Source organism: Nomascus leucogenys, chromosome 2 (genome assembly GCF_006542625.1).
Source record: "Nomascus leucogenys isolate Asia chromosome 2, Asia_NLE_v1, whole genome shotgun sequence".
In the NCBI taxonomy this organism is placed as follows: domain Eukaryota; kingdom Metazoa; phylum Chordata; class Mammalia; order Primates; family Hylobatidae; genus Nomascus; species Nomascus leucogenys.
The window spans coordinates 24,729,143-24,749,865 of NC_044382.1; the positions used below are offsets into that span (position 1 = coordinate 24,729,143).

The following is a 20,723-nucleotide window of genomic DNA, read 5'->3' on the forward strand; positions in this document are numbered from 1 at the left end:
AACTGATAGCAGCTGTTAACCTGTGGGTGGTTACGTGTCGGTCACTGTTCCAAGCCCCTCACATACCGCGTCATTGAATCTTTATAGGGACCCAGAACCCCATTTGACAGATGAGGAAACGGAGAGGCAGACAGGTGACCTGACTAACCCACAATCGCTGCAGGACAGGAAGAAAGTCAACTCCGGAGCCCGTGCTCTTAGCTACTAAGCTGTACTGCTCTTCGTTTTGGTAAATGGGGTGGGGGGAGTGTATATATACGTAATATATATGTGTGTGTGTAAGCGTATGCGTTTTTATTAAAAATATGGCTCAGCCGTATTTATTTCCAGTTATTGGAATCTTTCTCCTCCAATTGGGAAAATAACTGGAGAAGAAACTACAATTATTTCTACACGCTTACTACACAATGCCTGGAAGACTTACAAAAACACTAAATAGAGCAGTTCCACGTACTTGGTGTTTATTCCCTTTTTTTTTTTAACCTTTCTCCTAGATTATGAATGAGTTGAGGAAAGAGATGGTACAGTCATTCTAATAACGATAGTAATGATAATATAAACAACCATCACCATAAAAATTCTCTTCTGGCTTAGCTCAAATATCTGGCACAAATGAAAGAATAGAGATAACCAGTGTTTAATATTTTAGTAAAGGGACTGTTTTGGCCGGGCATGGTGGCTCACGCGTGTAATTTTAGCACTTTGGGAGGCTGAGGCAGGGGAAGATTGCTTGAGGCCAGGCCTAGGTTCAAGACCAACCTGGCCAACATAGCGAGACCCTGTCTTTAAAAATATATTTTGGAGTATGTCCTTCCAGTCTTTCATGGAATTATATGAATTTATGTAATGTGTATATTATATATTCTACATATAGTATACTGTATATATTTATGATGATGATAATGATGTGTTGCAACCTGGAGAGAGCATAAGGAAAAGATAGGAAACATTTATTCATATACACAAAACATTAATTGAACTTTGTGCAAAAACTGTCTCGTCTTTCCTATTAGATAGGCCCTTGGAGTGAATGGCTTACATTAGTTCTCTATCTCCACAGGTACTGTGGTACTACTTGGTACGTAGTAGGTACTCAAAAAATGTTTGTGAGTGAGTGAATGGCTACTTCTAAGTTGGTTTGTATGTCAGTGAGTAGTTGTATCTGGATTTTTTTCTCTATGTGTTTTGGAAATGTATAATGTGTTTATATTATATACCCATATATTCTGAACTCTATAGTGTTGTCTTAATCTACCTTTCTAGCTTCATGCCTTCCCATTGTTCTTCTCTCTGCCATGGTAACTACTCCCTACTGTAACTATTCATATTGCATACTGTCAGACCTCAGGCCTTTGGCTGTACCCACATGTTGTTTCCATATCCTTGAATCCTGTCATTGGCATCATCATCTGTCAAAATCATAACCTGCTTTTAAGGTAGGTGTTGCCAACTCAGATGCCTACAGAGGTTAATCAGGTAGCATAATTTGAGGGAAGTGGATTTGTGTGGGGGATTGTAGGGAGCTGGAGAGCAACTGCCCCAGCTAAAAGGGCCCAGCAGCTACTTGGCACAAGCTGGTTATTACAGAGTTGAATGTGGGCCCAGTGTTGCTAGATCTTTCAATTTTACAAGTGAGAAGTTGGAAGCCTGTATTTTTGTATGAAGTCTGATTTTTAAATGTTGGCAACTAGTTTTTGCAAAGTTTAAATCCTGTGCAGGCCAAATAAAAACATCTGTAGGCTGGATTTGGCACTCAAATTCCCAGTTTGCTCTAGGCTTATTTCAGGTACTTTGTTCGTGAATTACATTGTCTGATTCTAACGGAGTTCTGTTTTTTTTTTTTCAGCATTTTGTGTGTTGGATGGTCTGGCAGGGATGTTTCAGCATTTTGTGTGTTGGACTGAATGCAGCATCTTTTATAGTGCTGCATCCAGTCTCCCTTAGTTTTAATATGCCTTTCTTTTCTAATACATTAGAAGCATTTTGATAGCATGGGTTGGGTCTAATTCTGCACTTAGTACATATCAGTACATACCTACAGCGTGTGTGTACATATGTGTGAGATGTATTGATTTCTACTCTGATAATCCTTGATTATCCTGGAAACTAGTGTCTGTTCTTTGTAGAGACACCAATAGTATCTTGGCTTTAATTGCCAAAGAGCTACATCTGGAAGGAATTGAATTGAGTAACATTGGTGTTCAAAAGTTGATCTGACATAAATCCTATCTGATGGCTTAAATTTCATAATGTCCTGGAAAACTTGAGGTAGGAATGATTAATAACTAAAAGATTTTTAAGGACAATAAACAAAAGGAAAAATTGATAAATTATACCTCATTAAAATTAAAGACTTGCTCCGAAAGGCCCAACGGAGGCAATTAAAAGATAAGCCACAGACTGGAAAAAAATATTTGCAAACCACATATTCTACAGAATATATGAAGAGCTCTCAAAACTCAACAGTAAAAAAAAAATCTCATTAGAAAATGGGCAAAAGACACAAAGATATTTCACTGACAAGGATATACAGATGGCATACAGGCACATGAAAAGATGTTCAACCATATTATGTCTCAGAGAAATGCAACTTAAATCCACAGTGAGATATCACCACACAACTGTCAGAATGGCTCAAATAAAAAAGTAGTGACAATGTCAAATGCTGGCAAGAATGCAGAAAAACTTGATCACTCATACATTGCTGGTGGAAATGTAAAACGGTGTAGCTAGTCTGGAAAAGAGTATGGCAGTTTCTCATAAAACTAAACGTGAACTTAACCATATGACCCAGCAATTGCACTCTTGGTCATTTACCCCAGAGAAATGAAAGCTTATGTTCCCCAAAAAACCTATACATGAACTTTCATAGCTGTTTTATTTATAATAGCCCCAAACTGGAAACAATACAGATATCCTTCAATGGATAAATGGGTAAATTGTGATACATGTATACTATGGAATACTACTCAGAAATAAAAAGGAATATTGATACAAATTAAATTGATCTTGAGGGGCTTATGCTGAGTGAAAAAAGTCAATAGGTAACATGCTGTATGATTTCATTTATATAACATCTCGAAATGACAGAATTACAGAGATGGACACCTGTCCATCAGAGAGATCAGTAATTGCTTTGGGTTGGAAGGAGTGTGGGAAGTGGTTATGGCTAAAAAAAGGATAGCACAAGGGATCCTTGTGATTGAACTGTTCTGTATCTTGATTGTGGTGATAGTCACACAAAGCTATACATGTGATAAAATTTTATAGAACTAAATACAAATGAGTGTGTGTAAAACTGATAAAGTCTGAATGAGATCAGTGGATTGCATTGATAACAGTTTCCTGGTTGTGATATTTGTGGAAGTTTTACCATTGGGGGAAACTGGATGAAGGTGTATGGGATCTCTGTATTATTCCTTATACTTGTATGTGAATCTATGATAATCTCAAACTAAAAAATTTAAACAAATACTTTATACCAAAGAAGCCTATGTAAATGTTTTTTTTTTGGCTTTCATTTTACCAGCTGATGTTCTAATCATGTCAGATAAAGATGATATTGAGACTCCACTGCTAACTGAAGCAGCCCCCATCCTTGAAGATGGAAACTGTGAGCCAGCCAAGAATTCTGAGTCTGTTGACCAAGGTGCCAAACCAGAGAGTAAATCAGAACCTGTAGTTTCCACTCGGAAAAGACCAGAGACCAAACCTTCCAGTGACCTTGAGACTTCAAAAGTTCTCCCTATTCAGGTATCACAGACCACAGACAAAGTAGGGTATCTATTAAAATATTAGGATTAAAAAATGTTGGGGCTAAAAGAAATTTGGCATAAATACCAATTTAGAATTGCTCTTATTTCTTTCTCTTTACAAGCCTAAAATATAGTCTTTTCAGTTCTGTAAATGCCTTTATGAATAATTGCTTTTGCTACATGGTACTTACATGCTGATAGCATATATCTGCCAGTCAAGCAATACATTTCTTTAGCTAAATAATATGTATTTGTTCACCCATGCTTTTGGCTAATAATTAGATACCTTGTCTGTACATTCTGATTTTCCTTTAATTTTTTCATTTTTCTTTGCCTTTTGTTTTTCTGCCTACTGGGAAATTAGGATAATGTTTCCAAAGATGTACCCCAGACCAGATGGGGTTATTGGGGGAGCTGGGGCAAGTCCATACTCTCCTCAGCCTCGGCTACAGTAGCCACAGTAGGTAAGATCATCAGTCATTTAGTTATTTTTGTGTGTATTTTATACAGATCTGCATTGCATATGACTTGGTTAAAATTCTTCTTCCTTCCATGTTTGCTCAAAGGCTTTATAATTTGAGGATGCATTAGTAATGATGGGCTGATATATACTGCCACTAGAGTTTGTAGCATTTCCTCATTAGAGTATTGAAGCCTAGGAATTATTACTGTGAACTTATTCTTTGGTGATGATGAATCAATTTTTTTAAGGAAATAGTGCCAAGATTAGTTATATATTGTCAAAATAACATGTCTTGTGGTCCTAAATGATTTTAAAAATCTTCAAGTTTGATTTTTGGTTTGTTTCTTCAGTTTTGGTGACAAATAGCAAAAAAAAAAAAAAAAAGTTATTTTTCCCACTAGGACAAGGTATTTCAAATGTCATCGAGAAGGCAGAGACTTCCCTTGGAATCCCTAGTCCCAGTGAAATTTCAACTGAAGTCAAGTATGTAGCAGGTCAGTATATGGAAACATAAAGACCTAGAATTATGAATTGAAATGGAACAGTTGAACTAATTTTTCAGTAGCTATTTATTGGACATCTGATACTCAGGGCATCATGGGGCTGTAGTGAGAAAGAGGATTTAGAATCTTTAGCTCCCAGTTAGACATCTGTGTCCTTTAACTGCTTATTTGTCCCTTTACTTCACTTTCCACATCTGAAATAGAATGATATTTTATATCTCAAGTGACTGTTATAAACATTTAAACAAATAAGGCCATGAATATACAATATAAAAATTGCTTAGCATTTTGCTTGGCATAATTGAATAAGAGACTAATAAGAGTTAGCTGAATCTGAGTCTGTTGTGACACGAGAAAAATAATGTATTGTTTTGGGGGTGTATTCTTTTTGCATTCAGATTTTCATGAAGACTACGTTTAATTCTAGAGGCTGGCCTTGATCAGACAGAAACCTACTCTCAAACTATGAAGGCTAGAATTATAACCAGAAATCGAGAGGGCCTGGGACCAGAAAATAGGAATCTTTTCAAGGCCTGGCTTGCATTCTTCATCTCTCATGGGCTTTATTGTCTCTCACTCTTGTTTCTTTTTGCTGATCTGTCTCAGTTTTTTTCTTGAAGCAGACTGACTTTCGCTGCTTATTTTCCTCAGCTCCAGCTTTATATTGAATCCTGGCATCAGTTATTTCCACTTCTGAATTCCTAGGTAAAAAAATTAGATCAGTCTAAACTTGGGTCATATGTCCATGGATCACTTATGGCCAGGAGACAAGTCACATGTATAAACATGGCTGCAAAGGACTATGTATGTGAATTGGAGGCACTGTTCTTAGTGATGCCTGCATCAGTTAAACTATTTTAGCTGCAAGTAACAGCATGTGTGAATGAAAGTCAATGTATTTTTCTTAAGGACTCTAGAAGTAGGCTGTTCCAGAGTTAGTTTAGTGGCTCAGTGATGTCAAGGTTCTGGGCTGGCTTCTCTACAGTATTCTTTGTTGATTTCTTTATAGTTTCTTTATGGTTGCCTGATAATACTGCAACTCCAAGTATAGTGTTCTAAAATAACCATGCTCAAAGTCAGAAATGAAGTAGATGGGAAGTGTCATTTCTCCTCATGCATCCCTCTTTCTTTAAAGAGGGGAAATGTTTTCCAGCAGTCCCAAGCATGTTTCTTCTCCAATGCCATTGCCTAGAACAGGATCTCATGTTCTTAATGTAGCAGCAAGAGATGCTGAGAGAGTGTTTTGGGCATTATCAGAAACCTCAAGATCAGGATATGGGTTTAGCAGCCAAGGAAAAAGGGGGTTAGAAGTGGCTTTGTGTATGTTAACAGCAGCATCTTCATGACACTGAAAGATATCTACCACAGAGGGCCATGTTTTAAGAAGGGCTTTGAAAAACTGGGTGAATCCAGAAAAGAGTGAGCTAGATAGTGTAAATCAAAAAGTATCTGAGACAGGTCTCAATCAAGTTAGAGGTTTGTTTTGTTAAGTTTGAGGATGCCCCTGGGAAAAAGGAATGCAAACCACAGAAACAATCTACCTTCCATACTTTTTTTGAAGAGGGTCTGGTGACTTCAATATTTAAAGGAGGAAGAGTGGGCTGTAGGGAAAAGAGGAAGAAAAGAAAGGGGAGGGTAGATAAGAGGGGCAAGTGGTTGCCTTCTTTTGAATCTTTGATCAGTGTTCACTGAATCCACATTTTATGTGTAAAAGGAAAGAGCACAGGTAGAGTCAATTATGTATTTGTCTTATGCTCAGTAAATTGGCAGTTTACATGAGATAAAGTAAACGTAGAGTAGCTACCTGTGGAAACGTCTGGCCTTCTGTCTGGCCTTTCTGCTTAGGAACAAAAGGAAAGGCAGTTTTTGTGTAACTTAGCTTTCAGCTTAACTGTTCCCTTTGGCATAGTAAATTTGGGGTCCTGAGATTTTATTTTCTTTCACAATAGTGAAATGTGTAGAGTTAAAGTCTTATAAGAGAAAGTCTTATAAGAGATATTGAATTTGGTAATCTGGAGAAGGGAGATTGGGAGAATATTCTGGTCTTTTTCTGAAGACTAGCATGGAGAAGAGGATAGGTTTATTATTCATGGTTTATGGGGAGAGAACTAGTAACTGATACCACTCAGTGGAAGTTATATAGAGTTAAGTTTTAGCTTAATAAAGAGTTTAACAGGGAGAACTTTCCAAAAATACAATGGACTGCCTTTTGATACTAAACCCCTTCTATCTTCTAAAGTTCCTGAGGAAGGAGGTTAATTCCTCTGCCAAGGATGTGTCTTGTAGTCACCATGTATCTTTTCAGAATTTTGAGATAAGCGTAGGCCACTGATGGAAATCATTGATCATCTATTAGGGATTTTGTTGTCTTCCTTTAAAGGGTGCTATCTTCTGCTTTCTTTTTGTCGGTGGGCAGTTAAGGTATTTGCAACTTAAATTGATGCTTTTACGGCTTTTTTTTTTTTTTTTTGAGACGGAGTCTCACTCTGTCGCCCAGGCTGAAGTGCAGTGGTGCGATCTCAGCTCACTGCAACCTCTGCCTCCTGGATTCAAGCTCTTCTCCTGCCTTAGCCTCCCAAGTGGCTGGGATTGCAAGCATGTGCCACCATGCCTGGCTAATTTTTATATTTTCAGTAGAGGTGAGGTTTTTGCCGTGTTGGCCAGGCTGGTCTCAAACTCCTGACCTCGAGTGATCCTCCTGCCTCGGCCTCCCAAAGTGCTGAGATTACAGGCGTAAGCCGCCGTGTCTGGCCAAGGCTTTTTGTAAAGCTTGTTTTAGGGTGAGTCTAGAGTGGCCTTTACTCTAACTAAGTACTGTTTATCTCTACTGCTAAGGCTTGACTCTTCTGAAGTCTCCACCTTAATTTCCAGGTGTTTGGTTGGAGGTCAAATGTCTCTCAGCCTAGCATGAGCTCTGGGGATTGCTTAGCTTAGAGCTCCATGGTAGTTCTTTGTACAGACTTGTGGAGTCTCCCAGTGCCTCAGCAGTGCAGTATTTAAGCAAAAACACCTAAAGGTGTCTTTGGGCATGCCTATGCAGATTCTTAGAACTCTTTAGCTGTGTAGCTTCCTCCTCTGTGGTTTTCTGACCTGCAAATTCCAATTGCTTCAGCATTCCCAGATTCCAGTCTCCGTTTCTTCCACTCAAACTGATTGCCATGCCCTGCTTGGGTTTCTCCTCCCTCTGTCATGGCCTGGAAAGCTCCTCTATACAGAAAGCCAAGCCAATTGTAAGGTTTACTTTGTTTTTCTTCTTGTGTGAACCAAAGTCTTGTACTGCCTATTGTCCTATGTCTGAAGACAGTTGCTTCTTATATATTGTCCAGTTTTTCAGTTGTTGTGGCAGGAGGGCATATCTAATACCAGTTAATCCGTCATGGCTAGAAGTGGAAGTCCTCTCTATAATAGAGTATTTGATAATACTGAAATTATTTGGTATAATGGTTGTTCTCCTATGTGAAATTTTTAAGTTAATAGATTTTTTTTTTTTGAAACATACCCATCTTTGTAATGTATGTCTGTTTGATTTCTACTAATCATAATTTTCTAGGATAAAATTTAAAATAGACTGGATTTTTAAAAATCAGGTTTATCAAATTATAATTTACACACAGTAAAATTTATTCTTTTTAGGTGTACAGTTTTACATGTTTTGACCAGTATATATACTTCTGTTTATACTGTGTAATCAAAGTACACTGTGATTATACAGATGTAGAAACCACTCTATATAGAATGATCAATACAGATATATAGAATGTTTCCTATATCTGTATTGATAATTGAGACATAAGAATATTTTTATTACCCCAAAAAGGTTCTCTCATGTCCTTTTGTAGTCACTCTGTTCTCCTCTCAGTTCTTAGCAATTACTGATCTGTTTTCTGACCTTATAGTTTGGCCTTGTCCAGAAGATTATATAATTGGAATCATACAACATATAGTCTGTTGTATATATCAGCAGTTTGTTTACAAAACTGGATTTTATTTTTGAAATGAAAAGAAAATGAGAACTGCCTATCTTAGCTTTCATTTTAAAATAAGCAAATGGTTTAAAATGATAAAGAGGGCTAAGGCCTAGTGTGTAGTAAGCAGGGTCTAGTTTTAAAAAATTCACATAGATGGTAATAAAGCATAAGAGTTAAGGGACCTTCCCTTCGTGTTTACACATCCCCTCCCTCTTGTAGGAGAGACAAATGCCAAAGAGAATGAAAACTCCTCCCCAGTGGCTGGGGCATTTGGTGTATTCTCGACCATCTCTACTGCTGTTCAGAGCACAGTAAGTAAAAAAGTGCAAGGTGGCCTGTTCCTTTCTGTTATTACAATGGGTTTACATATCTTTCTCTCTCTTTTCTTTGAACAGCCATGTGGACTGATTACTTTTAAAGGAGTCCAAGCCACTGAAGATCAGTCACTTTGGTCTTATGGGTGGAGTGAATGCTACTTGAAAACTTTCATTAAAGCAATAAGGAAGAAAGTAGGAAATAAAGGAGTAGCAATAAATAAGGGAGTAGGAGTTACAGAGAGACAATATACGTATTATTTTATGGATTAGGAATTCTTAATTTGGTGGCCCTAAAAAATGTCTACTTTACAAAAATATTTTTCTCATAGTTGCATCTTTTAGGCAAAGGGGAAATGTGATCTTTATGACAGATATTTGCGAAACTATATATGATTAAAAACGTTTGTAAGAAGATTATCTAGGAAGCTAAATATCTTTGCTACATGAGGATAGATAGCTAGTTTTTTTAAATTTTAACTTTATTGAAATATACATACAGAAGAATGAAACAATAAGTGTTGTTTGAATTTTCAGTGTGAAACACCCAGAGTAAGAAACAGTATTACTGTACGTCAGATCTCCCCACCATCTTGTGTCCTCTCCCAGTTTTCTGTGTCTTCCCCTCTCCCCCTCTCCTGCACCAAGATAACCATAATCCTGACTTCCACCATCATAGGTTAATTTTGCCTGCATTTCAGCTTTACATAAGTGGAATCATATATAGTATCTAACTTCTTTCATAAACATTATATTTGTATAATTTATCTATGCTGCAGTTTGTGTGGTAGATTTGATTTTCTTTGTTGTATTTCATTGTGAAGCTTTGTCACATTTTGTTTATTCATTCCACAGTTGGTGAGCATTGGGGTAGTTTTCAGTTTGTAGCTATTACAAACAGAGCTGTTATGAACATTTTTGTACATGTCTTCTGATGAACCTCTGTACTTATTTCTGTTAGGATGTAACCATGAGTGGAATTGCTGGGTCATGCAGCTGTAATAGATATTGACAAACAGTTTTCTAACGTAGTTATACCTATTTACATTCCCACAAACAGTGTGTGATTGTTTCATTTGCCTTACATTCTTGCCAATGCTTGGTATTGTTAGCCACTATTTTTATATAATAAATACATAATAAAAATGCATAAAAATATGTTTTCTCAATATTGTTGTAATGAGGTTGCATGTATTTTCTAGGGAAAGAGTGTTATAAGTGGGGGTTTGGATGCCTTAGAATTCATTGGAAAAAAGACAATGGATGTGATAGCAGAAGGGGATCCTGGATTTAAAAGAACCAAGGGTCTGATGAACCGAAATGCTACACTATCTCAGGTACTGATTATCCTTACCTGTTTACTTCCTGTTTCTGTTTTGATCTGTATTTTTGCCTTTGTTTACTTGGAACCTTGTTAGTGTTTTCAAGAATTTTCAATAATGTTTATTCAGGCTTTTTTTGGGGGGATCAGGGATTGGTGAGAGCTCTACTGCTTACAAAAATACCCAGCTCTTTTTTCCTCCTCTTTCCTTTCTGCAGGAGCCTCCCATCAGTGCAGTGCAAAATGCTAAGCCCTGTCAGCGTTTTTTGTTTGTTTGTTTGTTTGTTTTAATGTTGAAATCACTTTCAGAGAAACACCTGGTTCCTTGGGTGTGATGTGCACTGTCTAGGATCAAATTATGTGGCCAGGCGCGGTGGCTCACGGCTATAATCCCAGCACTTTGGGAGGCCGAGGCAGGTGGATCAGTTGAGGTCAGGAGTTCAAGATCAACCTGACCAACATGATGAAACCCTGTCTCTTCTAAAAATACAAAAATTAGCTGGATGTGGTGGTATATGCCTATAATCCCAGCTACTTGGGAGGCTGAAACACGAGAATGGCTTAAACCCGAGAGGCATAGGTTGCGGTGAGCAGAGATCGTGCCACTGCACTCCAGCCTGGGTGACAGAGTGAAACTCTGTCTCAAATTATGTGTGATCGTTTTTCTTTCTGCAGCTCGTGAGCCTACCAGATTTGAACTGCAGTGCCAAGAATGAAAGGGCAATCCTCTGTACTGTAACCTGTCTAAGCTTTGCTTCTTTCAATTCTCAGAACTCACCCTTGAGCTCTCATTGTTTGCTACAGTATAATGCCTCCATCTCTTTTTAGGTTTTACGAGAGGCGAAGGAGAAAGAAGAGATACGGACCTCCAATGAGGTTACCATGGAAACAGACAAGAAAACTCATTATGGGCTACTCTTTGATGAATTTCAAGGCCTTTCACATCTAGAAGCTCTGGAGATGCTTTCCCGAGAAAGTGAAATAAAGGTAATTCCAAGCCAAAATCTCAACTGGAAAAAGTCTTCAAGTAAAAGAATGCTGCATAGTTTCTTTTCTCTTTGTACATTTGGAAGATGAAATGTATTTTTTGTTAGAGGCTTGAGATGCCTTGGAAATACTACCACAAAATAAATTAAAAAACTAATGTTTGATTGAACTAATTGCTAAAAGTAGAATTAGTCAAGTATTATTTCTTTAAATTTAAACAAAAAAGACAGATTAACAAAGAGGTCTTAATAGGACATGTGTTATTTTTCGTTCGTTTTGGTCTTTTTTTTTTTTTTTTTAGTTTCTTTAGCCTAGGCTGCCAAGAAACCTGTTGACTTGAGCTGCCAATTTGTGTACAGTTACCTGTTAGCTTTTAATTGATTTAAGATTATCTCATTTTTCTGTGATTTCTAAGCTGTTGTCAAACACTGATAATTTCCAGGAATTTCTGGCTGGTATTACTTTTAGAAGTACAGAGTCTCCCTACCTTTCTGTCATAACCAGCCTCTTGTGTTAATGTTCTTAAGGAATAACTTGTGCTGGCTGATGAGCTCATAATTTTGACTTCAATATGATCTTTTTATAGTCTCTTCCCTATTTGTGAATGTTTTTCTTTTCTTTCATACTCCTACAACATTTTATTCTTGTATCCATTCAGGTGAAATCTATCCTTAATTCTCTGAGTGGAGAAGAATTAGAGACTCTAAAAGTTGAATTAGAGCAACTCAAAGAAGCATTTTCTCTAGCAGAATTTTGTGAAGAAGAGGAAGAAGAGAAAAAAGGTAATATGAAAATTTAGTATCTGAGTGGAGAGGATGCAGTGTGTTTGTATGCAGTGCATTGCCCTTGAAATAAATTATTTACTCTCTTTTTACACTGGCTTGATTTTACTTTTTCCGTGAAAATTTTTATGCAAATTCTCTGTGTAAAATTCTCTGCAGCCTTGCACCTGACTAGGCATTGATGGGGACAGTTGGCCTTATGCCCATGTCTCCCTACCTCCTTCCAACCAAACTCTTTGTGGCTTCTCAAGGTCTAATCTTGCACCTCACATCTTTGCCTATTTTTGCAGTTAGAAAGCTGTTCTTGTCAGATTCTTGCCTCAGTTTGACTGGTCATTCATATGAGCTTTTATATTCCTAGGTACTTTACCTTTGCCTCTCTGACTCTTGTAACCCCTGATTCTGTCTTGAATTGAAGCATGCAGGATGGCAGTTATCTAAAATGTGGGTGATAGTTTGTCTTTTTTTATTTTGAAAACTCTTATACCATATTTTAATATCTGCATTTCTCAGAAAATGTAAATGTAGATACTATATATATTTGCAAAATTATCAGGAAATGAGATGGGTCAGGAAATGAGATGGCTGACATAAAGTATAATTGCCAGTCAACTGAATATTAAGTTCTAAGGGTTGTTTTATTAACATTTTAGCTGGAAATATTTCTAAGATATACACTAACTGACCTTTTTTTTAAAAAAAGTGGAATCTAATGAATACAGTGTTGCCTTTTCTTGATGAAATAATCAGTTGTAAACATTAAAAGTGAATGGAAAAATTCTCTCAGGTTTCATTAAGACATAGGGCCAATCACCCATGTAGTAGGTTAAATCAATGATGAACAAAGTGTGGTCTGTAGACCTTGAATTCCCAAAACCCTTTCAGGGAGTCTATAAATCAAAACTCTGCATCATAATACTAAGATGTTGTCTACTTAGGAATTTTTAAAAAATTATAATGTTTTTTTTTCTGCTTTGGCATTTGTGCTGATGGTGAATAACAATGATGCATAAAATTGCTGGTGCCATAACATGGATCAAGATGTTAGCAAACTGTACTAGTGTCATTCATTGCATTTTCATTGCCATGCATTGGCAGTTAAAAAAAAAAAGTGCCAGTTTTATTTAATCTTGTCCTTGATGAAGCACTAAAAATTAATTTTATTAAATCTTTACCTTTAAGTTTGCGTCTTACAAATATTCTGTGTGATGCCTACTGAAGTATGATGGTTGTCTCAGGAGAAGCACTTACATTGTTTGAGTTGTGAGCTGAACTACATGCTTTTTTCGTGGAATACCATTTTTACTTGAAAGGCTAACAGTCACAGAGACTATTCAGAATAGGATAATTGGTACACATTTTCCTGAAAATGAATGAAGTGAACCTTTTCTTCAAGGAAAGCAACTAATTTATTTGTGAGTCATGATAAAAATCTAAGTGAAGGTTGAAACTTTGTAAAACATATTTGCTGCTGTGGTGAGCTTGACAGCGTCCCAGTGCTTATAGACTCTTCTGATGAAATTGGTGGTGATCATATTTGTTAAAATATCACTTTTTGATATTTTAACAAGGAAATGTGTCAGCATTTGGAAAATCTGCATAACTCAGAGAACCAATATTTTCTAAATGTCAAATCACCATGGGTAAAAGACCTAATGGATTTTAATTTAGTGTACAAAATTTTATGATACGGTTTCAGGTATATTGCAATATAGTTCATTGCAACTAATTTTTAAGAAACGACCACTTGTTGAGTTTTAATGTGGTATTAAAGAATGTTAATAATTATCTGAAAAGGCTATTAAAATACTTCTTTCCTTTCCAACTATGTATCTTTGTAAAGTTGGTTCATATACTTAAACAAAGCAACATAACAGACAATATAAAAGTAGATAAGAGAATTTATCATCTGTTAAACTAGATATTAAAGAGATTCAACCCTGATGGAACTGTTCTCACTAAACTTTTTCTTTTTTGAAAAATACAGTTTTTTAAAATAAAAAGTATGTTTATGTTAATAAGTAGTGTGGGTTTACTGTCTTGAATGAATTAATAAACACTTTGTTTTAGCTTTATATATTTATAACTTTTTATATGTATATGTATAAAACTTACACTAAAAAAGCTCTTTAATGTTCTCAGAAAGTTTTACAAGAACAGCAAGGTCCTGAGACCAACAAGTTTGAGAATTACCAGATTAAATGACCTAAACTGCAATGCTTTTTAAAAATGTCTCTGATTGCTTTTTAGAATTGTACATCTTTATTTCTTTCTGTTCATTTATCTGTTCATCTTTTACTTCACTGTCAGCTGGCTTCTGATATCCCCTGAATCTCATTTGGTTTTCCATTTTTAATCTGTGGGTGAGAAACCAGGTAACTAATTTTATTTGAGATGTCTATTAAAAGCAAAGAGCTCTGAGTGAGGGTCTTAGAGTCTTTCTTGTGACAGGAAACATAAAGTTAACTGTGTGGATTCTCTACAAACAGGGACTTTTTTTTCTTTTTCTTTTTAAATCAGTTAAGGAGAAGAAATACACATGTATATCATTTATAATTACATAGTTATCTTTACCAGTGCTCTTTGTCTTTTGTTTATTTTTTTCAATTTTTTTATTTCCATAGGTTATCAGGGAACAGGTGGTGGTTGATTACGAGTAAGTTCTTTACTGGTGATTTGTGAGAATTTGGTGCACCCATCACCTGAGCAGTATACACTGCACCCAATTTGTGCACCTGAGCAGTATACACCACACACCTTTCCCATGCTTTCCCCCTGAGTCCCCAAAGCCCATTGTGTCATTCTTAAGCGTTTGCATCCTCATAGCTTAGCTCCTACTTATGAATGAGAACATACGATGTTTGGTTTTCCATTCCTGAGTTATTTCACTTAGAGTAATAGCATCCAGTCTCATCCAGGTCGCTGCGAATGATTAATTCATTCCTTTTTATGGCTGAGTAGTATTCCATCATATATATATATATATATATATATATATACACACACACACCACAGTTTCTTTATCTACTTGTTGATCTATGGGCATTTGAGTTGGTTCCACATTTTTGCAATTTTGAATTGTGCTGCTATAAACATGGGTGTGCAAGTATCTTTTTCTTTTATTTTTTCTTTTTTTATTATTTTATTAGTATACTTTAAGTTTTAGGGTACTTGTGCACAATGTGCAGGCCTGTTACATATATATACATGTGCCGTGTTGGTTTGCAGCACCCATCAACTCGTCATTTACGTTAGGCACTTCTCTCAATGCTATCCCTGCCCCATCCCCCCACCCCACGACAGGCCCCAGTGTGTGATGTTCCCCGCCCTGTGTCCAAATGTTACCATTGTTCAGTTCCCACCTATGGGTGAGAACAAGTGGTGTTTGGTTTTCTGTCCTAGCGATAGTTTGCTCAGAATGATGGTTTCCAGCTTCATCCATGTCGCTACAAAGGACGTGAACTCATCCTTTTTTATGGCTGCATAGTATTGCATGGTGTATATGTGCCACATTTTCTTAATCCAGTCTATCATTGATGGACATTTGGGTTGGTTCCAAGTCTTTGCTATTGTGAATAGTGCTGCAATAAACATATGTGTGCTTGTGTCTTTATAGTAGCACGATTTATAATCCTTTGGGTATATATCCAGTAATGGGATCACTGGGTCAAATGGTATTTCTAGTTCTAGATCCTTGAGGAATCACCACACTGTCTTCCACAATGATTGAACTAGTTTACACTCCCACCAACAATGTAAAAGCATTCCTATTTCTCCACATCCTCTCCAGCACCTGTTGTTTCCTGACTTTTTAATGATTGCCGTTCTAACTGGTGTGAGATGGTATCTCATTGTGGTTTTGATTTGCATTTCTCTGATAACCAGTGATGATGAGCATTTTTTCATGTGTCTATTGGCTGCATAAATGTCTTCTTTTGAGAAGTGTCTGTTCATATCCTTTGCTCACTTTTTGATGGGTTTTTTGATTTTTTCTTGTAAATTTGTTTAAGTTCTTTGTAAATTCTGGATATTAGCACTTTGTCAGATGGGTAGATTGCAAACATTTTCTCCCTTTCTGTAGGTTGCCTGTTCACTCATGGTAGTTTCTTTTGCTGTGCAGAAGCTCTTTAGTTTAATTAGATCCCATTTGTCTGTTTTGGCTTTTGTTGCCATTGCTTTTGGTATTTTAGTCATGAAGTCCTTACCCATGCCTATGTCCTGAATGGTATCACCTAGGTTTTCTTCTGGGGTTTTTATGGGTTTAGGTCTGGTGTTTAAGTCTAATCCATCTTGAATTAATTTTTGTATAAGGTGTAAGGAAGGGATCCAGTTTCAGCTTTCTCCATATGGCTAGCCAGTTTTCCCAGCACCATTTATTAAATAGGGAATCCTTTTCCCATTTCTTATTTTTGTCAGGTTTGTCAAAGATCAGATGGTTATAGATGTGTGATCTTATTTCTGGGGCCTCTGTTCTGTTCCATTGGTCTATATTTCCCTTTTGGTACCAGTACCATGCTGTTTTGGTTACTGTAGCCTTGTAGTATAGTTTGAAGTCAGGTAGCGTGATGCCTCCAGCTTTGTTCTTTTTGCTTATGATTGACTTGGCAATGCGGGCTCTTTTTTGGTTCCATATGAACTTTAAAGTAGTTTTTTCCAATTCTGTGAAGAAAGTCATTGGTAGCTTGATGGGGATGGCATTGAATCTATAAATTACCTTGGGCAGTATGGCCATCTTCACGATATTGATTCTTCCTCTCTATGAGCATGGAATGTTCTTCCATTTGTTTGTGTCCTCTTTTTATTTTGTTGAGCAGTGGTTTGTGGTTCTCCTTGAAGAGGTCCTTCTCATCCCTTGTAAGTTGGATTCTTAGCTATTTTATTCTCTTTGAAGCAATTGTGAATGGGAGTTCACTCATGATTTGGCTCTCTGTTTGTCTGTTATTGGTGTATATAAGAAAGCTTGTGATTTTTGCACATTAATTTTGTGTCCTGAGACTTTGCTAAAGTTGCTTATCAGCTTAAGGAGATTTTGGGCTGAGACAATGGGGTTTTCTAAATATACAATCATGTCATCTGCAAACAGGGACAATCTGACTTCCTCTTTTCCTAATCGAATACTGTTTATTTCTTTCTCTTGCCTGAGTGCCCTGGCCAGAACTTCCAACACTGTGTTGAATAGGAGTGATGAGAGAGGGCATCCCTGTCTTGTGCCAGTTTTCAAAGGGAATGCTTCCAGTTTTTGCCCATTCAGTATGATACTGGCTGTGGGTTTGTCATAAATAGCTCTTATTATTTTGAGATACGTTCCATCAATACCTAGTTTATTGAGAGTTTTTAGCATGAAGGGCTGTTGAATTTTGTCAAAGGGCTTTTCTGCATCTGTTGAGATAATTATGTGGTTTTTGTCATTGGTTATGTTTATGTGATGGATTACATTTATTGATTTGCATATGTTGAACCAGCTTTGCATCCCAGGGATGAAGCCAACTTGATCTTGGTGGATAAGCTTTTTGATGTGCTGCTGGATTCGGTTTGCCAGTATTTTATTGAGGATTTTTGCATCAATGTTCATCAGGGATATTGGTCTAAAGTTCTCTTTTTTTGTTGTGTCTCTGCCAGACTTTGGTATCCGGATGATGCTGGCCTCATAAAATGAGTTAGGGAGGATTCCCTCTTTTTTTATTGATTGGAATAGTTTTAGAAGGAATGGTACCAGCTCCTCTTTGTACCTCTGGTAGAATTCGGCTGTGAATCCATCTGGTCCTGGACTTTTTTTGGTTGGTAAGCTATTAATTATTGCCTCAATTTCAGAGGCTGTTACTGGTCTATTCAGGGATTCAGCTTCTTCCTGGTTTAGTCTTGGGAGGGCGTATGTGTCCAGGAATGTATCCATTTCTTCTTGATTTTCTAGTTTGTGTAGAGGTGTTTATAGTATTCTCTGATCGTAGTTTGTATTTCTGTGGGATCAGTGGTGATATCCTCTTTATCTTTTTTTATTGCATCTATTTAATTCTTCTCTCTTCTTTATTAGTCTTGCTAGCAGTCTATCAATTTTGTTGATCTTTGCAAAAAATCAGCTCCTGGCTTCATTGATTTTTTGAAGGGTTTTTTGTGTCTGTATCTCCTTCAGTTCTGCTCTGATCTTAGTTATTTCTTGCCTTCTGCTAGCTTTTGAATTTGTTTGCTCTTGCTTCTCTAGTTCTTTTAATTGTGATGTTAGGGTGTCGATTTTAGATCTTTCCTGCTTTCTCTTGTGGGCATTTAGTGCTATAAATTTCCCCGTTCTACACATGGCTTTAAATGTGTCCCAGAGATTCTGGTACATTGTGTCTTTGTTCTAATTGGTTTCAAAGAACATCTTTATTTCTGCCTTCATTTTATTATGTACCCAGTAGTCATTCAGGAGGAGGTTGTTCAGTTTCCATGTAGTTGTGCGGTTTTTAGTGAGTTTCTTAATCCTGAGTTCTAATTTGATTACACTGTGGTCTGAGAGACAGTTTGTTGTGATTTCTGTTCTTTTACATTTGCTGAGGAGTGCTTCCAACTATGTGGTCAATTTTGGAATAAGTGCAATGTGGTGCTGAGAAGAATATAGTTTTGAGATGTGAGGCACCATTCCATTCATTGTGCTGTGTTGCCTGTACACCTTTTTTTTTTTTTTTAACTGTATTTTTGTTTTACAGGTCATGAGATTTATGCTTTAAGTAAGTTCTGTTTTGATGTGTTTCCAGGATTTGTTTCAAGATTTAGAGCTCCTTTTAGCAGTTCTTGCAGTGCAGTTCTTGTACTGCTGGCTTGGTAGTGGCGAATTCTCTCAGCATTTGTTTGTTTGAAAAAGACTGTATCTTTCCTTCATTTATGAAGCTTAGTTTCACTGGATACAAAATTCTTGGCTGATAATTGTTTTGTTTGAGGAGGCAGAAGATAGGGCCCCAATCCCTTCTAGCTTGTAGGGTTTCTGCTGAGAAATCTGCTGTTAATCTGATAGGTTTTTCCTTTATAGGTTACCTGGTGTTTCTGTCTCACAGCTCGAGATTCTTTCCCTTGTCTTAACTTTAGATAACCGGATTACAGTGTGCCTAGGGGATGGTCTTTTTGCAATGAATTTTCCAGATGTTCTTTGAGCTTCTTGTATTTGGATGCCTAAGTCTCTAACAAGGCTGGGGAAGTTTTCCTCGATTATTCCCCCAAATGTGTTTTCCAAACTTTTACATTGATCTTCTTCAGGAATGCTAATTATTCTTAGGTTTGGTCGTTTAACATAATCCCAGACTTCTTGGATGCTTTGTTCATATTTTCTTTTTCTTTTGTCTTTGTTGGAATGGGTTAATTTGAAGACCTTGTCTATGAGCTCTGAAGTTCTTTCTTCTGCTTGTTCAATTCTATTGCTGAGACTTTCTACAGCATTTTGCATTTCTGTAAGTGCGTCCATTGTTTCCTGAAGTTTTGATTGTTTTTTTATTTATGCTATCTATTTCATTGAATATTTTTCCCATCACTTCTTATATCATTTTTTTTATTTCCTTAAATTGGGCTTTGCTTTTCTCTGGTGCCTCCTTGATTAGCTTAATAACTAACCTTCTGAATTCCTTTTCAGTTGAATCAGGGATTTCTTCTTGGTTTGTATTCATTGCTGGTGAGCTAGTGTGATTTTTGGGGGTGTTAAAGAACCTTGTTTTGTCATATTACCAGAGTTGGTTTTCTGGCTCCTTCTCATTTGGGTAGGTTCTGTCAGAGGAAAGGTCTAGGGCTCAAGGGTGTTGTTCAGATTCTTTTGTCCCACGGGGTATTTCCTTGACATAGCACTCTTCCCCCTTTTCCTAGGGATGTGACTTCCTGAGAGCCAAGCTGTAGTGATTGTTGTCTCTTTTGGATCTAGCCACCCAGCAAGTCTCCCAGGCTCCAGTTTGGTACTGGGGGTTTTCTCCACAGAGTCCTGTGAACTGTCTGTGTGGGTCTCTCAGCTGTGGATACCAGCACCTGTTTTGCTGGAGGTGGCAGTGGGGTGAAGTGGACTCTGAGCATCCTTGGCTTTGGTTGCTTAATGCACTATTTTTATGCTGGTTGGCCTCCTGCCAGGAGGTGGCACTTTCAATAAAGTATCAGCTGTGGTAGTATGGGGAGGAACAGGCAGTGAGCAGGGTCCTACAAATCCCAAGAGTATATATTCTTTCTCTTCAGTTATCAGGGTGGGAAGGGCAGGGTTAGGTGTGTGAGCTCAGACTCTCCTTCGGCGGGTCTTGCTGTGGCTGCTGTGGGGAATGGGGATGAGGTCCACGTCAATGGAGTTATGTTCCTAGGAGGATTATGGCTGCCTCTGCTGTGTCATGCAGGTTGTCAGGGTAGTGGGGGAAAGCCAGCAGTCACAGGCTTTTCCATGCAACCCAAAGGGCCAGTCTCACTCTCACTGTGCCTGTTCCCCAACCACACTGAGTCTGTTTCCAGGCAGTGGGCAAGCAGGGCTGAGAACTTGCCCCAGACTACCCACCTCCCAGCTGTGAAAGCAAGTAGGACTTTCATTTCCCCCCTGCCTGTGGAGTCCATACACTGGATTCATGCCCTCTCCTAAGTTCTGGTCAGGAGACTTCTCCATCAGTTCCAGTTGTTACAAAGTTCAACTGGAGATTTCC

At 37.5% G+C, this 20,723-nt stretch overlaps 1 protein-coding gene across 4 annotated transcripts in view; it reads left to right on the top strand.

Annotated features, from left to right (window-relative positions):
• Nucleotides 1-20,723, top strand: part of FAM114A2 (family with sequence similarity 114 member A2) — a 45,681-nt gene that overhangs the window by 416 nt on the left and 24,542 nt on the right. For 3 of the 4 annotated variants that reach the window (XM_003276557.4, XM_030826098.1, XM_030826094.1), the window contains exons 2-8: nt 3,530-3,753; nt 4,120-4,219; nt 4,620-4,712; nt 8,909-9,000; nt 10,206-10,340; nt 11,153-11,311; nt 11,970-12,093. In XM_003276557.4, the coding sequence (XP_003276605.1) occupies nt 3,544-3,753; nt 4,120-4,219; nt 4,620-4,712; nt 8,909-9,000; nt 10,206-10,340; nt 11,153-11,311; nt 11,970-12,093 (913 nt within the window). In that variant the 5' untranslated portion in view covers nt 3,530-3,543. Of the gene's footprint in view, nt 1-87; nt 230-3,529; nt 3,754-4,119; nt 4,220-4,619; nt 4,713-8,908; nt 9,001-10,205; nt 10,341-11,152; nt 11,312-11,969; nt 12,094-20,723 lie in introns of all 4 variants that reach the window. The other variant, XM_030826090.1, reaches the window with a different exon arrangement.